The 16,108-nt window shown below is 39.8% G+C and overlaps 1 protein-coding gene across 2 annotated transcripts in view; it reads right to left on the reverse strand.

Annotated features, from left to right (window-relative positions):
- The window catches only part of TPH2 (tryptophan hydroxylase 2), an 86,803-nt gene that overhangs the window by 3,927 nt on the left and 66,768 nt on the right, over positions 1 to 16,108 (reverse strand). Inside the window, exons 12-13 of one of the 2 annotated variants that reach the window (XM_039391336.1) lie at positions 14,062 to 14,179; positions 13,365 to 13,580 (exon numbers count right to left, since the gene is read on the reverse strand). The exons of the other annotated variant lie outside the window; for it this stretch is intronic. Coding sequence (XP_039247270.1) covers positions 13,531 to 13,580; positions 14,062 to 14,179 — 168 coding nt within the window. The 3' untranslated portion in view covers positions 13,365 to 13,530. Of the gene's footprint in view, positions 1 to 13,364; positions 13,581 to 14,061; positions 14,180 to 16,108 lie in introns of those variants that run through there. 2 annotated transcript variants of the gene reach the window in all.

Below are 16,108 nucleotides of genomic sequence, written 5' to 3' on the forward strand. Positions count from 1 at the left end.
GGTTAGTCAAAGCACCTTGTATGGACTGGTTCTTCAGAAGTTCAGCACAAGAAACTGCCAAACAGCCATTCAGAATGGAATTAGACAGGAATGCTTAAATCTCTATCCTGAATAAAAACTAGATTTCTCCTTTGTGCAGCATCACTATGCTGGAGCAGTGTTGCAGCAGAACCCTTGAGATTCTCATAGGAAAGAATAGACACAAGATGCATATTCGCAGCCCAGACAAAAGGACTGGCAGCCACATGTGGTTTCTAACTCCCACCATCTCTTATGCCACTGACATCCCTTCTCAGCTCACCCACACTGCACATCTCCACTCACACAGGAACTCTCTAACAAGTGGGACTTTCAGACTCCTGGAGGGACAAAATCCTCTCCATCCTATGTTTGAATAGTGTCTGGTCCCCTGCATCACCCAAACAGATCTTGTCTTCAATTTACCATCACTGTACTGAAGTACATCACTGAAAGAGGGAAGCATTTACCTTTTTAATCATCTGACTGGAGAATAAAAAGCCACATCAGTCATCACAGTTGTATTTTGTGTTTCATTGTATTTTGAACTGAAAGACATCCACTTGCCCAGAGACTCTGGGGCTGCTTTATTGGGGTTTATCTTTCGTTCTTTCTACCTGCCTTTAAGAAAATGGGGAAATACTCTATTATTCTCTGGGTAGAAGGAAAAGAGGAATAAAACGGAAGGTGATAGAGAAAAAAAAGGCTCCTTGCCATCGGTATGTGTCTATCTGAGTTCCCAGTAGAGCAGAGACATGTCACCAAGAAAGTTGTGTCTAGGGGTGCATTCTCTGAAATCTGTGCTTGTGGGTAGTAATAGCTCACATTTAGCAACAAACTTGCTATTGCCATAGCTCAGCAAGATGCTCTGTCTTCCTCTCGCACAAGCCTCCCATTTTGGCTGACATTATTGACATTTCCAAAGCAATCAGAGCTACAGACAGAGCCTGGCTGGCAGTCAGCTTCAAGAACCACCTTTGTGCTGAGTACTGTCGCCCAGAGGGCATTTCTAGCACGGTTTTCTCAACATCAAACGTTGCTCTCCCATTATTTGGTGGTCAATAGTTCATCGTTCTCCAAAGAGTAAAGTGAAGCCCATATATCTGCTGTCAGGGGGGAAAAAAATGACGGGATTCTGTCATAATACCATCCAGATCATATCCATCCTCCTGGCTATGTCATAATACATGCAGGTTATTTGTTAAGAAGTAATCAGTTTTTATAACCACATTTACAAGAAGTGTTGGAACACCTACAGCAGAGAATTCAGGCTGCCTCTTTTAATTTTATGAGTGTACAAATGCAAGGAAATACATTTGGAACCTGAATTTACAGCAGCTGAAATAAAGACCTTTTGTTTTCACTTTCAACTAAGCTCAATAGGAGATGGAGGACAGTCAAGCTAACTTTTGTATATAATAACTTTACAAAAGTAAAATAAATTTTGTACTTAATTAATAGCAAACAGAATGGCTGCAAGTGATAAATCATCCAGAGCCAGGAATGCAGAGTGAAATCTGACGTGGTGTCTCTGTTTCACACCACTAAGTTTTTGCCACAGCTTTGGGGGTTAGAGGCAGAGCATCAGTCTTAGCCTTAAAATAGGAAATATGTCTCATCCTTCACATTTTTTCAGTTTAGCCTTTATATTTAACTGTAGATCACCCTTCTTATGCAGAGAGCTTATTACGGTTTTCATTTTCTCTTGTTTTCATACCAATATTTTCCCACCAATCTGCAATTTAGAGGCTGTCCAATGACACTAATGTTAATGGCATATATTACACTTCTGTTCCACAACAGTGCATGTTTTTTAAAATCATGAAGTGCCCATTTTGCAGATGCTCTGACAGTCTCATACTTTTATCCCTGCCTCCACTCTGCAGTTATACAGAACCTTGACTTACCCAAAAGCAAACTCAAGAGATCAGAAATATCTAAATTAATTCTATCCAAAGTTTTCTCTCACGATCTCACCACAGTCTTGTCAATGCAAACAAACAGCTTTTGAAGAGCTAAACAAAAGTGGAAGAGCAGATGTTGAAAAGAGGAATTGTTCCCCATTTATCACTGGGGAACTGTCCAGTGTCAGGATGTCATTGGAGATCCCAGCAAGACTGTGAAGGGGATAAAATACAGGCAGCACATCTGCCTTCATAGCTTAACATTCAAGAAAGTTTAGGTGGGGAGGGCTGCAGTGTTCTCAAGAATAAGGAGATTAAGACCTTCCCTACTCAACCCAAGTTGAGTATTTTTCCTAAACAAGCCTGTGAAAACACAGAGCTGGCAATCCCACTGTACTTTATACCCCAGAGTGAGGGCTTTTGTCAGGCACTCACAAAGCTTTCTGAGAATTTGTAGAAGTCATTTCAGAAAAGATTCTCGTTTCATGGGATTTCTTTTAAATAGCTGTATGGGGCCAATACAAAGGGTCTACCCAGTGCTTGCTACAGACAACACCAAGGACAAATGTTGATCTGTCATGCTAGCAGTAATGGGAGAGCTGTAGCTGTTCTTACTGCTGAGCAGCAAGATCAGGTCTGCTCATACTGAGAAAGTATTCAGAACCTGTTCCAAGGAAAATGGATGTTCACTTTTATTGCTCTTTTTCAGCAGTAGTGGTCACAACTGTTGATTAGGCTTTTTGTTCCTTCACAGAAACTTGAGTTCGCACATAGGTGTGTGTAAAAGGGAGTGGTGGAGAGATCGTAGGGGCTGTCGTGGAAAGGAATGTTTCAATTTTTCATAGAATTGTTTTTCATTACAAACTTAAAATCCTAAACATTGAAATATTTTGTATCCAAAGCACTAAAATAAAAGGTCCATTCTTCTTCCCATGCCTTCCATAAAGTCTCTGTTTTGTCTTATCTTTTCAATATAGGCTACATATATCCCTCCCCTTCTCTCCTGATCAGAATAACTGGGTCCACAAGAGACGGATTTATTCCTTGACAGAGGAGATGGGATACAGTTTTCCTACTGCTGCATCTAGGAAACTTAGATGGCCTTATGTCATTTGTGCATGTCACTACTAACATGGGGGATTTTGGCTAATAGATTCTACTCGTTATCTTGGACATACAATTTTTTTTCCCTCCTGTGAGGAAAACTAGTGGACTACATCAGTGGTTCAGACTGTGATGTATAACACCATGGGGAAAGGGATGCAGTGTGCATAGATGGATCAAATGTTCTCCAGAGACTTAATCTTACCTCTCATGAATGAAAACAGAAGACCTCTGCTGTGCTAGCACTGACCAGGTCAAACAGGAGAAATGTTATTTGCTGGTTTACTGGTTTTTCAAGGTATTGCTTAAAGTATGAACAGCTGCCTACATACATTCACAGCTGGCTTGTCCTCATTTCTCAGTTTTCCTACCTACATGCAGCTGTGAAGAAACAAACTACAGATTTTGCTGTAACTTTGCACTAATCTTCCCCATTTCATCCAGGCTGTTTCTCCCTTTTATTTTTTTTTAATTAGTTTTGAGCTTGATGAGGCCCATTAGAGGCAATAATTAAGACAGTCTTATTTTAAGATTATGCCAGATACAGGTAACTGGCAGAATTTTAGTTCTTTTAAAATTAAAGTCAATTCCTTGTACTACTACAGTTGAAAAAATATTTACTACCCCAAATTTTTTCAACTCTCCATTTCTTTTTTTCTTGTAAAACTAGCAAAGACAGAAAAGTGATATACTCTGGTCCACCCACTGCAGCAAGATATAAACACTTGATTGTGTCCTACTGACAGGGCTATTTTAGACTTTAATTATATGAGTTGTCCTTGCTCATTAGCAGTATACTACTGCAGTGCAACAAAAATAAGTGATTCATTGCTGACACATGGCACTTCATGAGCAGTCATTAATTAGCAAAGTAGCACTTGGATATAAATTGGTGAGGAGCATCAGTAAATGGAACTTTAATCAGGATCTCCCTTAACCCTCCTCTTTTTATGTGCCTCCATGGCATCCAGAGGCTGAGCTCCAGTGGAAGCACATCCCCACAGCAGCATCCCCCTGCCAGCATCACCAGTGGTGTACATCACCACCACTCCAGCTGCAGCTGTGTTGACATACACCAGCCAGGGCCAAAAACCTGGTGGGGTGTTTTCTTCTTTAAATGAAGAAGAAAGGAAATTTGTTCCTTGTCAGACACCCTTCAAAAGCCCTTTTCATCACTGAAGTTTGCAGGCTGGGGGAGGTGGAGGGTGGAAGTGAAGTGGGTCTGCCTGCTGCATGCAGTCCTTTGCTCCTCCCAAATCCAAATGAACACTGGCAAGTGTTCATTCAACACTTGATGTATTTGCAATTTTGACATAAAGTGCATTGAGTTCAATGGACAAGAACAAGCAGAAGGCTCCATAATCTAGTACTCCAGGTTCTTTACAAGGTATGTGTAGCAGGCTGCTCTGCCTAAGTAGGAGTGAAACAGCTCAAACTTTACCCTATTTGCATCAATGGATGGAGAAGGGAGGTCATACTGCTTTTGTTGTTGAAGAGTGCTGAGATCAGCCTAACTCAACAATCCCCAAGTTAAACACTGAGAATGTGAAAAAAACATTTCCTGACAGAAACTGTCACTGGTGAGGATGTGGCAGAAAAAGTTCCTGATAAAGAAACCAACAAGAGATAGTACTGATAACTTATCTAAAGCTGCTGAGCTGAAGGCTGCTGAGCTGACACAGCTAGGCTAGAAACATATGACTGACAGTCAATCATTTTATACTACAAAAAGCACAGTCCCACTTTTTAATGGCAGGGATTTCTAGCATCCCTGTAAGGACACACCTCAAGGTTACACCTGGAGGCTGAGTGAAAGATATTTGGTCACAGTCCTTAGAACATAGTAACATCAATCTCTACTCACTAATTATTTTGCTAGCTTTGAAATTATTGATTTAATAAATAGTTCACTGTTAAAATCATGAAGTAATTGTACTTGTAATTGTAAATATCTATATTGTGTAGTAACTGATTCAGATTAAAGTCTTTTAGTCTAATCATTATTATCATCAATTTAAATACTTTATTGGTTTGCCATCCTTAATCCTGCAAGACAAAGTCATACAAAGGCTCAATTACACCTACATAATCCATTAGACATAAACCGTTAACCACGTCTAGGACTAGGATTAGATCCAGCTGCACCTAGCCTCCTCCCTGAGAAGGAGTTCAGAAAGCAAGGGGGGTCCTTTCTGCACCTCATGACTCAACAGAAGGGTCTCCCTGATAATCTTTGTCTGAAGCTTCTAAGACCACAACAGTATGTAACAGTGTTTTAAAAAGAATAAATAAAGGTGAAAGTATGAAAGCAAAAGCATGAGAAGAGGGATTTCCTCACCATGACATGTAATTTTTGCTAATACAAATGGACTTGGGTTCGATAAATTGCACTACAGTGAGAATCAATGGAATTAATGATTTGTCAATTCTGCAACAAGGCTAGGACAAATCTCTATTCTACTTTCCAGTCTCAAGAAATGGAAAATCAAACTTTTACAACAACAGATCTTTGTGGTCCCCTCGCAGTCAGTAAATGAGGCATTTATCCACATGACATTACAAAACTGGAGAATGCCATTTACTCAAAAGCACTTTGCTTTAAAGGGTTTAAGAGCTTTGTAAGTTTGTGCAGTGATTCTGTGTATTGCTCTAGTGCAAGCACCCTTTGTAGGAATTGTATTTATAAGAGAGATGTAAAAGTTGTGCTGGTTTCAGCTTAGGCTGATTATGTAGTCAGGATATACTTGCGGATACCTAAGGCTGCCAGCTAGTAAAGCAGAAGAGTTTAAAAATCAAATTCTCTTCTGAAAGTTACTGTTATTTTTCTCAGCTGGAACATCAATTTAACATTTTAGGGGAACTGCTTCCTTTTTAAAGTGATGCTGTGAAGAGAAATTTCCACTGGTAGGTGACTGAGAACAATTTATTCATCCTTTCATAGCTATGCTAAGTTCTATCATAGATAAAGCGTTATTAGACAGCAGATCGAGGCAACCCCCTTCCTGGAATGGTCCTACTCTCTCTGCAGGAACATATCTGATATACTCTACCAACTTTACTCATGAAATTATTTTAGAGACAACTTATCACATAGAAAACCTCAGGGAGATTTTTAGAGGAGTTGTGAGGAGCAGGCATTCCTTTAGAAAAAAATACAGGTTCCACTAAAACAAAAACAAAACCAGGAGAGAACTTCTAATGTAGGCAGTTTTGGTGATTTGTGCCCTCAGCTAACCTGTACATGTTACAGTGTTATTCTAGACTCACAGGGGAGAGCAGATATTTACAGATGCCACAGCATACTAAGTCTACAAGGAAAGAAAACTGTTTGTTATTTGAGAATTCACACTTGTAATGTCAGGGCTGTAAATATAAGCAGAGGGGTCTACAGCAGGGGCACTTAAAAAGGATTGACGAAATAAGCACTGGCTCGTGGGTTTTGGCAAAGGCAGCCCCAAATGCAGTTTGGAGAATACCCAGTCCAGTCTGACAAGGAGGATCAGGAAAGGTCAGAGGTACGAAGTCCAGCTACATTAGCTACATTATTTCAGATCCATAGCAAAGTTTAGCCATCACCATGAGATGTGGCCCAGCTTGGGAGTCTCAGGGGATCAGTAAGCAAATATAAATCCCTTTATCCTCAGGCAACCAGTTAAATTCTTGTTCCAAATGTTGCCATTAGTTGACCCAAGCCTTTCATTTGCTCTCTAAGCCAGAGTGAGGGTGTTTTGAATTCAGCTTCACAGAGAGCTGCAATGTCACGGCTGCAGATCCTGAATGGCAATTATGAGACCGAGGCCAATGATTTAACAAACACAAAGACACTTCACCTTTTGTGGTGGATAATGAAGAATAAAGGTGAAGTTTATAGAGTTGGGCATGGATTCAAATTTGGCTTTCTTGCACTGTTACCTTTCTTTTCCAAACTCCCTCACAGTACAATTCCTCTTTCACGGATCAGGAGAACAAACAGACCTGCATTTCCAGCTCTCCAGTATTCCTGACAAAAGCCAAAGCTATACAGGAAACACTGGTAAGGAACTGTGCAAGATTTTTATTCAAAACAAACTGACTGAGGAGTGAAATTTAATTGCTACACCTGTGGCAATGATCCATCAAATGGTTGATATTTATTTCTATGTAAGAAAAAAAAAATCTTCATTTTCTTGTGTTATCATCTCTTGAAACTAAATAACATGCAAGAAAAAGATACTTCTTTTTAACCAACATAATGATCAATCCTGCGAAAACCTTGGGATTGTTTCTATTGCATTTTCACATTAAATGAAAAATGTACTGTCCTTTGATATAGCCTGAGGCACATTTAAGATACCAATAACAGAAGATGTCATTAGTCTCAGGACTAAAATGGACCACGAGTACTATCAGATCACTAATTATTTAGAAAAAGTAATAAACAATATAGAATTTAGTAGACATTAGAATAGATCAATTAAATTTGCACTAAAATTTTAGCTAACAACTAAGTTCAAAACTCTGTGTTTCCTGAGAAGGAAATAGAACAGCCTCTGCAAATTAGTAAGAAATACACTACATACGGAGTATATTTTTTTGCACATACATTACGAGGTCTGTTAGTTTATGAATTCATCATTTAAAATCATCCTTAGAATACTCTAGGAATATTTACACCATTCTGACAAACAAATCAATTCCAGGCCTTTTAGAAGTGACAACTGACCTACCTAGTTTGTATAGGTTTCTAATACATTATGCTAAATTACATTTGTGTTCTGGTTTATGTTTTACATATGTCACAAGAAACAGAAGACATTTTATAAAATAAAGACAAGAGAAAATCAGCATCTCAACCTGTAATTGAGGTTAAGCATATATCTCAGTTAAAAACTTATTCTTCTATGAGTATGTAAGGTGTTGCTTTAAGATCATACAGATCTCTATTTGAGATTCAGATGAGATATCATGTGGAAACCAAGTCCTGTTTGTTGCAGAATTGCCTCTGATTTTGAGACCAGAAGACAGGACACAGAACTTAAGTCTTCTCCAATGCTCTTATGGTCCTCTGAAAATCACTAATGGTTTCCATAAGTGAATTGAATTATTATGTTTTAAACTAGTCTTCAAATACATGCACATGCTAAACCACAAGCAACCTCATAGTCTGTCCTCATTGGATGTTGGCCTGTTCTGGCAAGGACAATCTCACATCTAATGATCTACCAGAGAAACTCAGTGCAGCTCCTGTTCCTATTGCAGGCATCACATGTGACCTTAAGAGCTCATTTACTCCACCTCAGCTACAGTTCTCTTTTGTGAGACTGAACAAAATATCCCACAATAACACCTGGAGACCACACTCACTTAAGTGCTGTGTATGTTATGAGTGTAAACAAGAAACAGGGAATGGGTAGATTTCAGTATGAGTTTGTATGTGGTCTCAGTTAATGGTGAATCATCTCTTGGTCTAAAAACCATTACATATTTTAATAAAACATATTAGAAGCATGAGTTTAGGTAAAGTAGATACATAAAAGAGATCAGCTTGGTTTGTTTTTTTTTTTTCTTTTATGGCAAAATTTATGATTTTTGACTATCACTGCACTAAAGGTCACTGATGTGATGGTATACCTGAGCTGCAGCTGTACTTGGCTAATGTTTGGTGATGCCTCTAGCAAGAGCCGCAAATGTTTTCTCAATTTGGGATTTTTTTGCTCTTCAGATTTTGTGGTTTTTTTCAAGACAAGTGCTTGTGCAGCCTTAATTCTTAGGTAAAACTCTGCGCCCTGCTTGTCTGTCTGCAGCAGTTATATCAGAGAAGAGGTTACAGGGACAAGCTCTCTGTCCACAGTCCTACTGAAGGGACAGAGTGACAGAGCTTCTCAGAAGATCAAATAAAATGACAAGTTGCCCATATGTAAGCATGACACTTAGATAAGTAGGTAAGCCATTGCAGCCCCACTCCTGATGTTTGCTGATAATAAATAGGCAGACAGACAACAGGCAGATAGAACAAGTGTGCCTGAACAAACAGGCAGATAGACAAATACATCTGTAAGAGCCACAAACAGCTTTAAATGACAATCCCTTCCTAAAACTTTGAAGACTATCACAAACATCTTCGCTAAAATAAAATGGGCCAAACTCCTTGTACTCTGTGCCAACACGTCCCCCCCCACCACCCCACAGAGGATGAAATTATATATTAGCTCAGCACTTGACATGCCTCAAACACAGTGAACTCTGCAGTTGCTCAGCCCAAGCTCAAGCCAGAAGTCACAGTAGGCAGTGAAGGAGATGGAAATGTGAAACAGGACAAAATTACAACATGAGGAAAAATTGTGCCAAGAGTTCTGCCTCCGAAATGTTCGTTGCCCCTGCATCTGAGCTAAGGATGGTGAACTTCAAAGAAAAAAGTATGGCTACTATGAAATCACATCAGAGTAAACCCCAAAGAAAGGAAATATGAGACCACTGCTGATACATTCTAGATATATCTATTTTATTTCTCTGATGGAAAGCTGTATTCCCTGAATGCATAAAGTATTTTCTAACTCTCTTGCAGACAACTGATTTGGATTACACAGAGATCTCATGGGTATATGTATCGTTTCTCTTCTTTATTTTTGATGTTTATATCCTTATTTTCATCTGTGATATAGGAACTAATGTTCCAAGAAGCCAGAGTTGCCACTAAGGCTGCATATATTTACTGGCCATATCCTAAGAAACTAGTATATATTCCCCCAGTTGCATATTTAAGCGAGATTGAGTACGTATTGATATGCATTGGTCCATTTTGGTTTTTTTCTTGTTTGCCAATTTTTATGACATTTCTTTGTTAAAAGAAAAAAAAAGATACTACCAGTAAATCATGTGTTACCATTTACATATACATAGTATAGCTGCAAATACATCTTCCTTTCCCTTCTGGGTTTCAGATTTTATCTTTTTATAACATCTGTACATCCTGAATTCAAGATACAATATGACCTTTATTTTCTTAGTCTGCTGTGACCTCTGGGATAGAACCAATAGTCTTTTTTTTTTTCATAAAAGCCAATTCAGATGTTAATTGAGCTGGATTCAGCAACTAGCTGACTCATATAAGTGAAGTGAAAATACATAGCTCTCAGTCAGACTCATTTTATGAGTTTACAAAGAAAAAAAATACTGAGAAAGATTATACATCATCTACCACTGAAACCAGAACTGCACTCATGCAAATGAGTACAATTGAATTGAATCACAGGTTTAGGAAGAGTCCAGATCTAGATTCATCAGACATGACAGTCTATCTGGAAGCTCTCACCACTGCCCCACAAAAAAACTGACAGATGCTCATCAGAATCATTACAAAATTTTCTGGCTAATCCCTAACAATTTCAAAACAGATGCTAAAGTCCCTACTTTAACTCATGCTGAATTCAACAACTGAGGACATAATAAAACTGGATCAGGTGGGTATTTTAAAGTATAAACCATAAAATGGTATGTCAAAGTGCTGTTTTCCCAATGATAAGAGAACAGGAAAATATAATAGAGGGTAAATGGTCTGTGTGGGAAGAAGATACAACACATTGTAGCCAGCTCCCCATTGATGTCAAAAATAAAGGACATTGAATATAAAGGAGAGGTAGGAGAAAATACATCTTAGCGGATTTAAATGGCACAGTCCAGAGACCATTTCATTAGCAGTTTTGAATAATATGATGTTCTTTTTGCCAAAGTTTATGACCAAAAAAAAAAATCAAAATAATTTATGAAACCATTATTAAAACATTTCAGCTTCTGAAAACTGCTTTTCCAGGGTATCTTTTTTTTCTTTTATTAGACCATAAATATGTCAATACAATTTCATTAAAGGCATAATGAAAGACATTACCAGCAATGGTGGAAAATGGGTTCATTTGACAATTTGCAAAACAAGAACTGTCAGTATTCCTCTAGCTTTTCCTAATGACACTTCAGGCTTTGGACTACTTCCCCAGGGGAAAAAGCTGATAAAATGAATACGTGGCTTACACTCAGTGATGTGAGAAGTCTGTTAGATGGCTTCGTGACTGTGTGCTTTCTAGGAACAGGTGTTTGGCACAGCAGAAGGCGACAACCTCTTCTGAACTAAACCAGGTAAAATTTGGGCCAAAAAAAGGGGCTCAATATCTGCCTCCTCCCTAGGTGCTGCCCTCCAAGGGGGTAGCACAGCAGCACATTTCCAAAGGCATGAAAAGCTCCTGGGTAGGGTCACTGCATTGGCAGAGGAAAGGGGAGTTGGTGAGGGACAGAGGACCCAAGAGGCCAGAGTGTACCATCAGATCAGCTCCCCAGGGAGGAGAGGTGTTCCCTGTCACGGAGGCAGAGCACCAGGAGCTGGGCCACCAGCTGGCCACCCAGTGCTGGGTGCTGGCAAGGCTCCCGAGGGGTTTGTTCAGTTTCTCTTACTCTCTCCCTGAGGACCCGCTGACAGCCATCAGCACAGACAGGCTATTTGGCACTCTTCATTTCTTACAACACTGCGGCTTGGTAAGGTAAACTGTAATTTTTCCATCTCTGAATCCAGAAACCATAGGGGGGCAGCAAAAGCAGTGCAGAATTGCTAGAAAACATTTTTTAAATAATCTCAGTTGAATCCATTGCATTTCAGGGGTCTTGTTTTGATCAAACTGCTCTTGAATTCTTGACAAACTATCTCCTTTTCTAAACATACTCCTTCTTCCTACTTCCCCTACATCCCAAGGGGGGACCAGTCTAGGATATTAAATGACATGGACAGTGCAGATATAATTTTTCCTACAAGCAGAAAGAAATTAGAGGAAAAGAGAGGAACACATATTAATTCACAATTCCCTTAGGAGAAATAGCTCCAGCCTCAGCCTCCCTCATATGTACCATTACTCTGAGGGTTGCCTTCATTAAAGAATATTCCCAGTGTAAACAGGTAAGTCTATATTTCCTCAATATTGAAAAAACACATTTTTGCTTTGGTTTAGTTGAATGCTTCTGCCCTCTTCCTATTTAAGGAAAACCAAGCAAGAAAACGGCAAACAAACACATCATCCTTCTGCCACCTTTACACTATGCATTTTAATCTTTCCATCACCAAATACTTGAAACCTGTCACATCATGAAACACCGAAAAAAAAAAAGCCACGCAGAACAAAAATATTTTATCCCTAGAGATACACAGCCCAGGCACAGGTTCATGAAGGAAAATATTTTTACAGCATTTCCTGAAAAATTACACATAATTGGATAGCCTCTACAGTGGAGCTGCCTCTTTTTCTGCTGGCACTGAACAAACTCTTGCAGCATGGAATTACTTAGTGTCTGGCCGTGGGACTAGCAATAGTCTCTCTCTGTGTCATTATGACTGAGATTGGACATGGCACTCATGTTAACACACCTTGTGTTTGAAGTCCTGCAGACCACAGGCAGGCAGTTTTTGTGTTGGAATTCATTCATGGGAAAGCAGAGTTTGGGATGCTTTAGGGTTTGCTTTATGAAAGTTTTCTATTACCACTTACAATGAAATATACAGATTGGAGAAGAATTGACTGTTCTTTTCCCATGACCTTAAAAGTGGACCAATTTTTGAGAGCTTTTCTGGTCATGTGGAGGCTGGATATTAAGTGAAACTGGAGAACACACCGAAGTGCCAGCAAAGAGGGTACGTGAGCAATTAGATTGTATGAAATCTTGAGAGGGGCTTCAGAATTGTTTGAACAAATATTAGTCAAAAAATACCTAAAATGTGCCAGTCAATGCACCTCAAGTTTTTGCTTAATCCAAGACAGTCCTCTGAGATCAGTCATTCTGACTACTGGCACACCTGGCCCAGACTGGAGATGCTGAAAGCTGTGTGGTCCCTCAGCTGGAGCCAGTCTGCTGGTGGCTTCCCCCAGAGTACCTTCTCGTGGCAGACACTGGCAGCTGCTCAGGGAAATTGGCATCGCTGCCCATTCACACTGGAAGTGGCAGGAAAAGTGACAAGAACACCAGTCTCAGCTGAAATGCCCTGTCCTGGGAGCTTGTCACTTGGCACAAATTTCAAAATCCAACAGTTGCTTCTACCCCAAATAACACTATCATCAAACCCAGAGAGGGAGGGAAGGGGAAGTTATTTCATATTATGGAAGTTTCTCTTCTAGGCTGGTGCTTCTCAAGGATAACAAATATCTCTGGTGGTTTGAAAACATGCCCTTTGCTTGGCTCCAAAACTGCCACACCATCTTTCAATTCCACCTTGATACTCTCCCCCAAGGAATCAAGAGTTTTCCAACTCATCTGAATTAATTTGAACACAATGAATTTCAATCAAACAAGGCTTCCAAAAATGTATTTTAAACACTTCTGATTAAAGAATGCAATGAGTAAAAGTGGCTGGGAGGACTGACAGAGATCTACTTGGGAAATTTCTCCTGCAAAGGAAATAAATAGAAGGTTGTTAGATACTTTTGCACTGCATAATCAGTTTGTACTGCTAACATCCCCAGACAGTGTACAGAGGATGCTGCAGTTGGGACCATTACTCCTCGTTGGCAACAGCTGCAGCAGCATCTTTCTGACACCAGTTTTCTGCAAGAGACCCAGAGGACAGAACAGTGGTAGATTATAAAATTGCTGTGAGTATAATGTTATTGTCCTCTCCCCGGAGTATGACCTCCACATGCAAAAGCTCCCTCCCCAGGCCCTGAAGTTACAGTTAATAAACTTCAAGTCTCTGTCCCGCCAGTGAGACTGCTCTCCTGGAAATGGGGACTTGGATCCCACCCCAAATCTCAGGACCATCCACAGATTTTACATGAAGCAGTCATTGCACAAAACATGGAAACAGCTGGCAGAACAACAAGGTGCTGCCTGCAGTGGATCTCCAGCAGTCCTCCCTCCTCCACATGCATCTCCCTCCTGCACTGCAGATTAACAGGGATCCCCCCACTGCTCTCTTCTTATTTCAGTACTAGATTTGAGCCTCCTCCACTCTGGGAAGGTCTCTCCTGCTATTGTACCTTGTTGTGCTGGGCTCCTCCAGGAGCAGAAGGAGGCTCTCACTACGAACCTGTGCATCCTGAGTCCGTAGGAAAGGTATCCATATGCTGTAGCACAGCCTGAGATTTCAAATCAAGAATTCTTGCTGCAGCAGAGTTGAAGCAAAGCTTTGGAGGCTTTCTGTGGCTCTGGTAAGTGAAAAGTGCAGAATGGGTAGGAGCTGGGTCCAAGTCTTTCGCCAACATGCAGCAAAACAAAACCTCCACAAAAGCATTCCAGATCTATGATAATAATTTTCCTACATTTGAAAATTACTCCCACTCTGTGTCATTTGAACCACGTCTGTCCTCATAATAGAGACTTCCCATCTTCCACATCAATACATTTAATTCTTTAGTGTTCTGGTGTCAGCAAGGACATTGTTTAAAACTGTTAAGAAACATGCCAGTAAAACATATGCCCATTAAGTAAATTCTATGAATGCAGTGGTATTAAAAGCTGTGCCATTATGTTAATACTATTGAAAACACGTATCTGCATGTAAATGAATAGATATATGTATGTGTGAGTAGCTATTTTGATACAGTAAGTGTATGTGTGAAATCCAGCCTAGTGCTGTCAGTACCAAAATTCCCTGTGGATCCAAATAGAACTTCATCTTATATCTAATAAACAAATTTATAGGTATTCTAGCTGAGATTTTGAAGACCACTAGGAGGAATTGGCATCCGAATTCCATATGGAATCTCAAAAGTTTTTGCTTTGCTTTGTGTCTATGTAGTCAACCGCATTAATCAGTAGTCATATACAACTCCAAGTTGCTGTCAAATTATTGTTCACTAATTGCAAATAATTTCATGTGCATATTTGTATGAACTTTATTTATGAACATGTTTTCCAAGAAGCACAGCTGTGAGTACAAATGTACACATCCTGTCCTGACAATTCAGTCCTTATCTTGGATCTGCTATTTAGTCTCTCAAAATAAAAAAAAGCCCACAACAGCAAACAAACAAACAAAAAGAATTAAAAAGCTTTTCCTCAGACTTCCCCTGGAGCAATATCCAAAATATACTGTTGGGTTTATTCCTGATGAAATCTTGAAACAAAACAAGAAACCTCCCTTGGATGAACTCCCCAGGCCTGAGCAGATCTAGTTTAATTTGCCACAGTCCTTTGTGGAGCTGCTGTTCCTGGGAAAGCAGCAGGTCTTGATCTTGGCCTCTAACAGATGGCCCCAACAATATGACAGTAATAGCATCTGACATGTGTTGTTTCAATAATCTCTCTAACTCTCGGAGAAGTATGCAAGCGTTACATACCGTGTGCTGCTTCAGGTTGCTATTTTTGGCATGGTTCTGCTGGCATATGTTATGATGAAGCATTCACATCTTACATTTCCACCATAAAATAAAGGGGAATTAAGAGAGTAGGTCCATAAGCCTATCATTTAACCTCGTTCCCAAGGTAACACTTCCTTCGCATAAGGACCAGCTCCACAAAAACCAGAAGTCAAACTGCATTTTGAGAGACTAGCTGTATTGCAGAAAGTGGAGTTCTGGGGGTGTAAGAGACACAAGTTGATGGAAATATTTATGGCCCAGCTCTCCAAGTGTTTCACACTGAAACATAATCAGAGTTTTCTACAATATGTATTAAATAGCAGCAATCTACAATCTAAATGGCACCTGGTGATTAGGGAGCTGTGAGGAGGAGTATCAGAGGGGACTGGGTGCCCTGTCAAGATGAAGTTTTCCTGCTAATTACAAGGGTAATGAACACATCCCCTTTCAAGCCCAGAGGACTTTCTTAAGGAACTTGTGATTTTACTCATTGCCAGGTTTAACAAAATAGTATTTCAGGCAGGGAAATGCTTTCAACTGCAAGCAGCAAAACCTAAAGGAGAAATATCACTGATTTTCACTGAGTGCAAGTCATTGAAATGTCTTAGCATCATAAACTACTCTTGATCGCTTTTTTCACAAATGAGCTGCTGCCAAATAGAGGACAGACGGCAACAAGGAAACCCATTTCAGCTGCTTTCCTCCTCAATTTGCAGTTACACCCCCTACCATTTTTCCCTTAAAATCTTATCTAGCTCCTTATAAAACGATTTA

This window comes from Pipra filicauda, unplaced genomic scaffold (assembly GCF_003945595.2).
Source record: "Pipra filicauda isolate LSUMZ 115617 unplaced genomic scaffold, ASM394559v2 scaffold93_size3172892_pilon, whole genome shotgun sequence".
Taxonomy (NCBI): Eukaryota; Metazoa; Chordata; class Aves; order Passeriformes; family Pipridae; genus Pipra; species Pipra filicauda.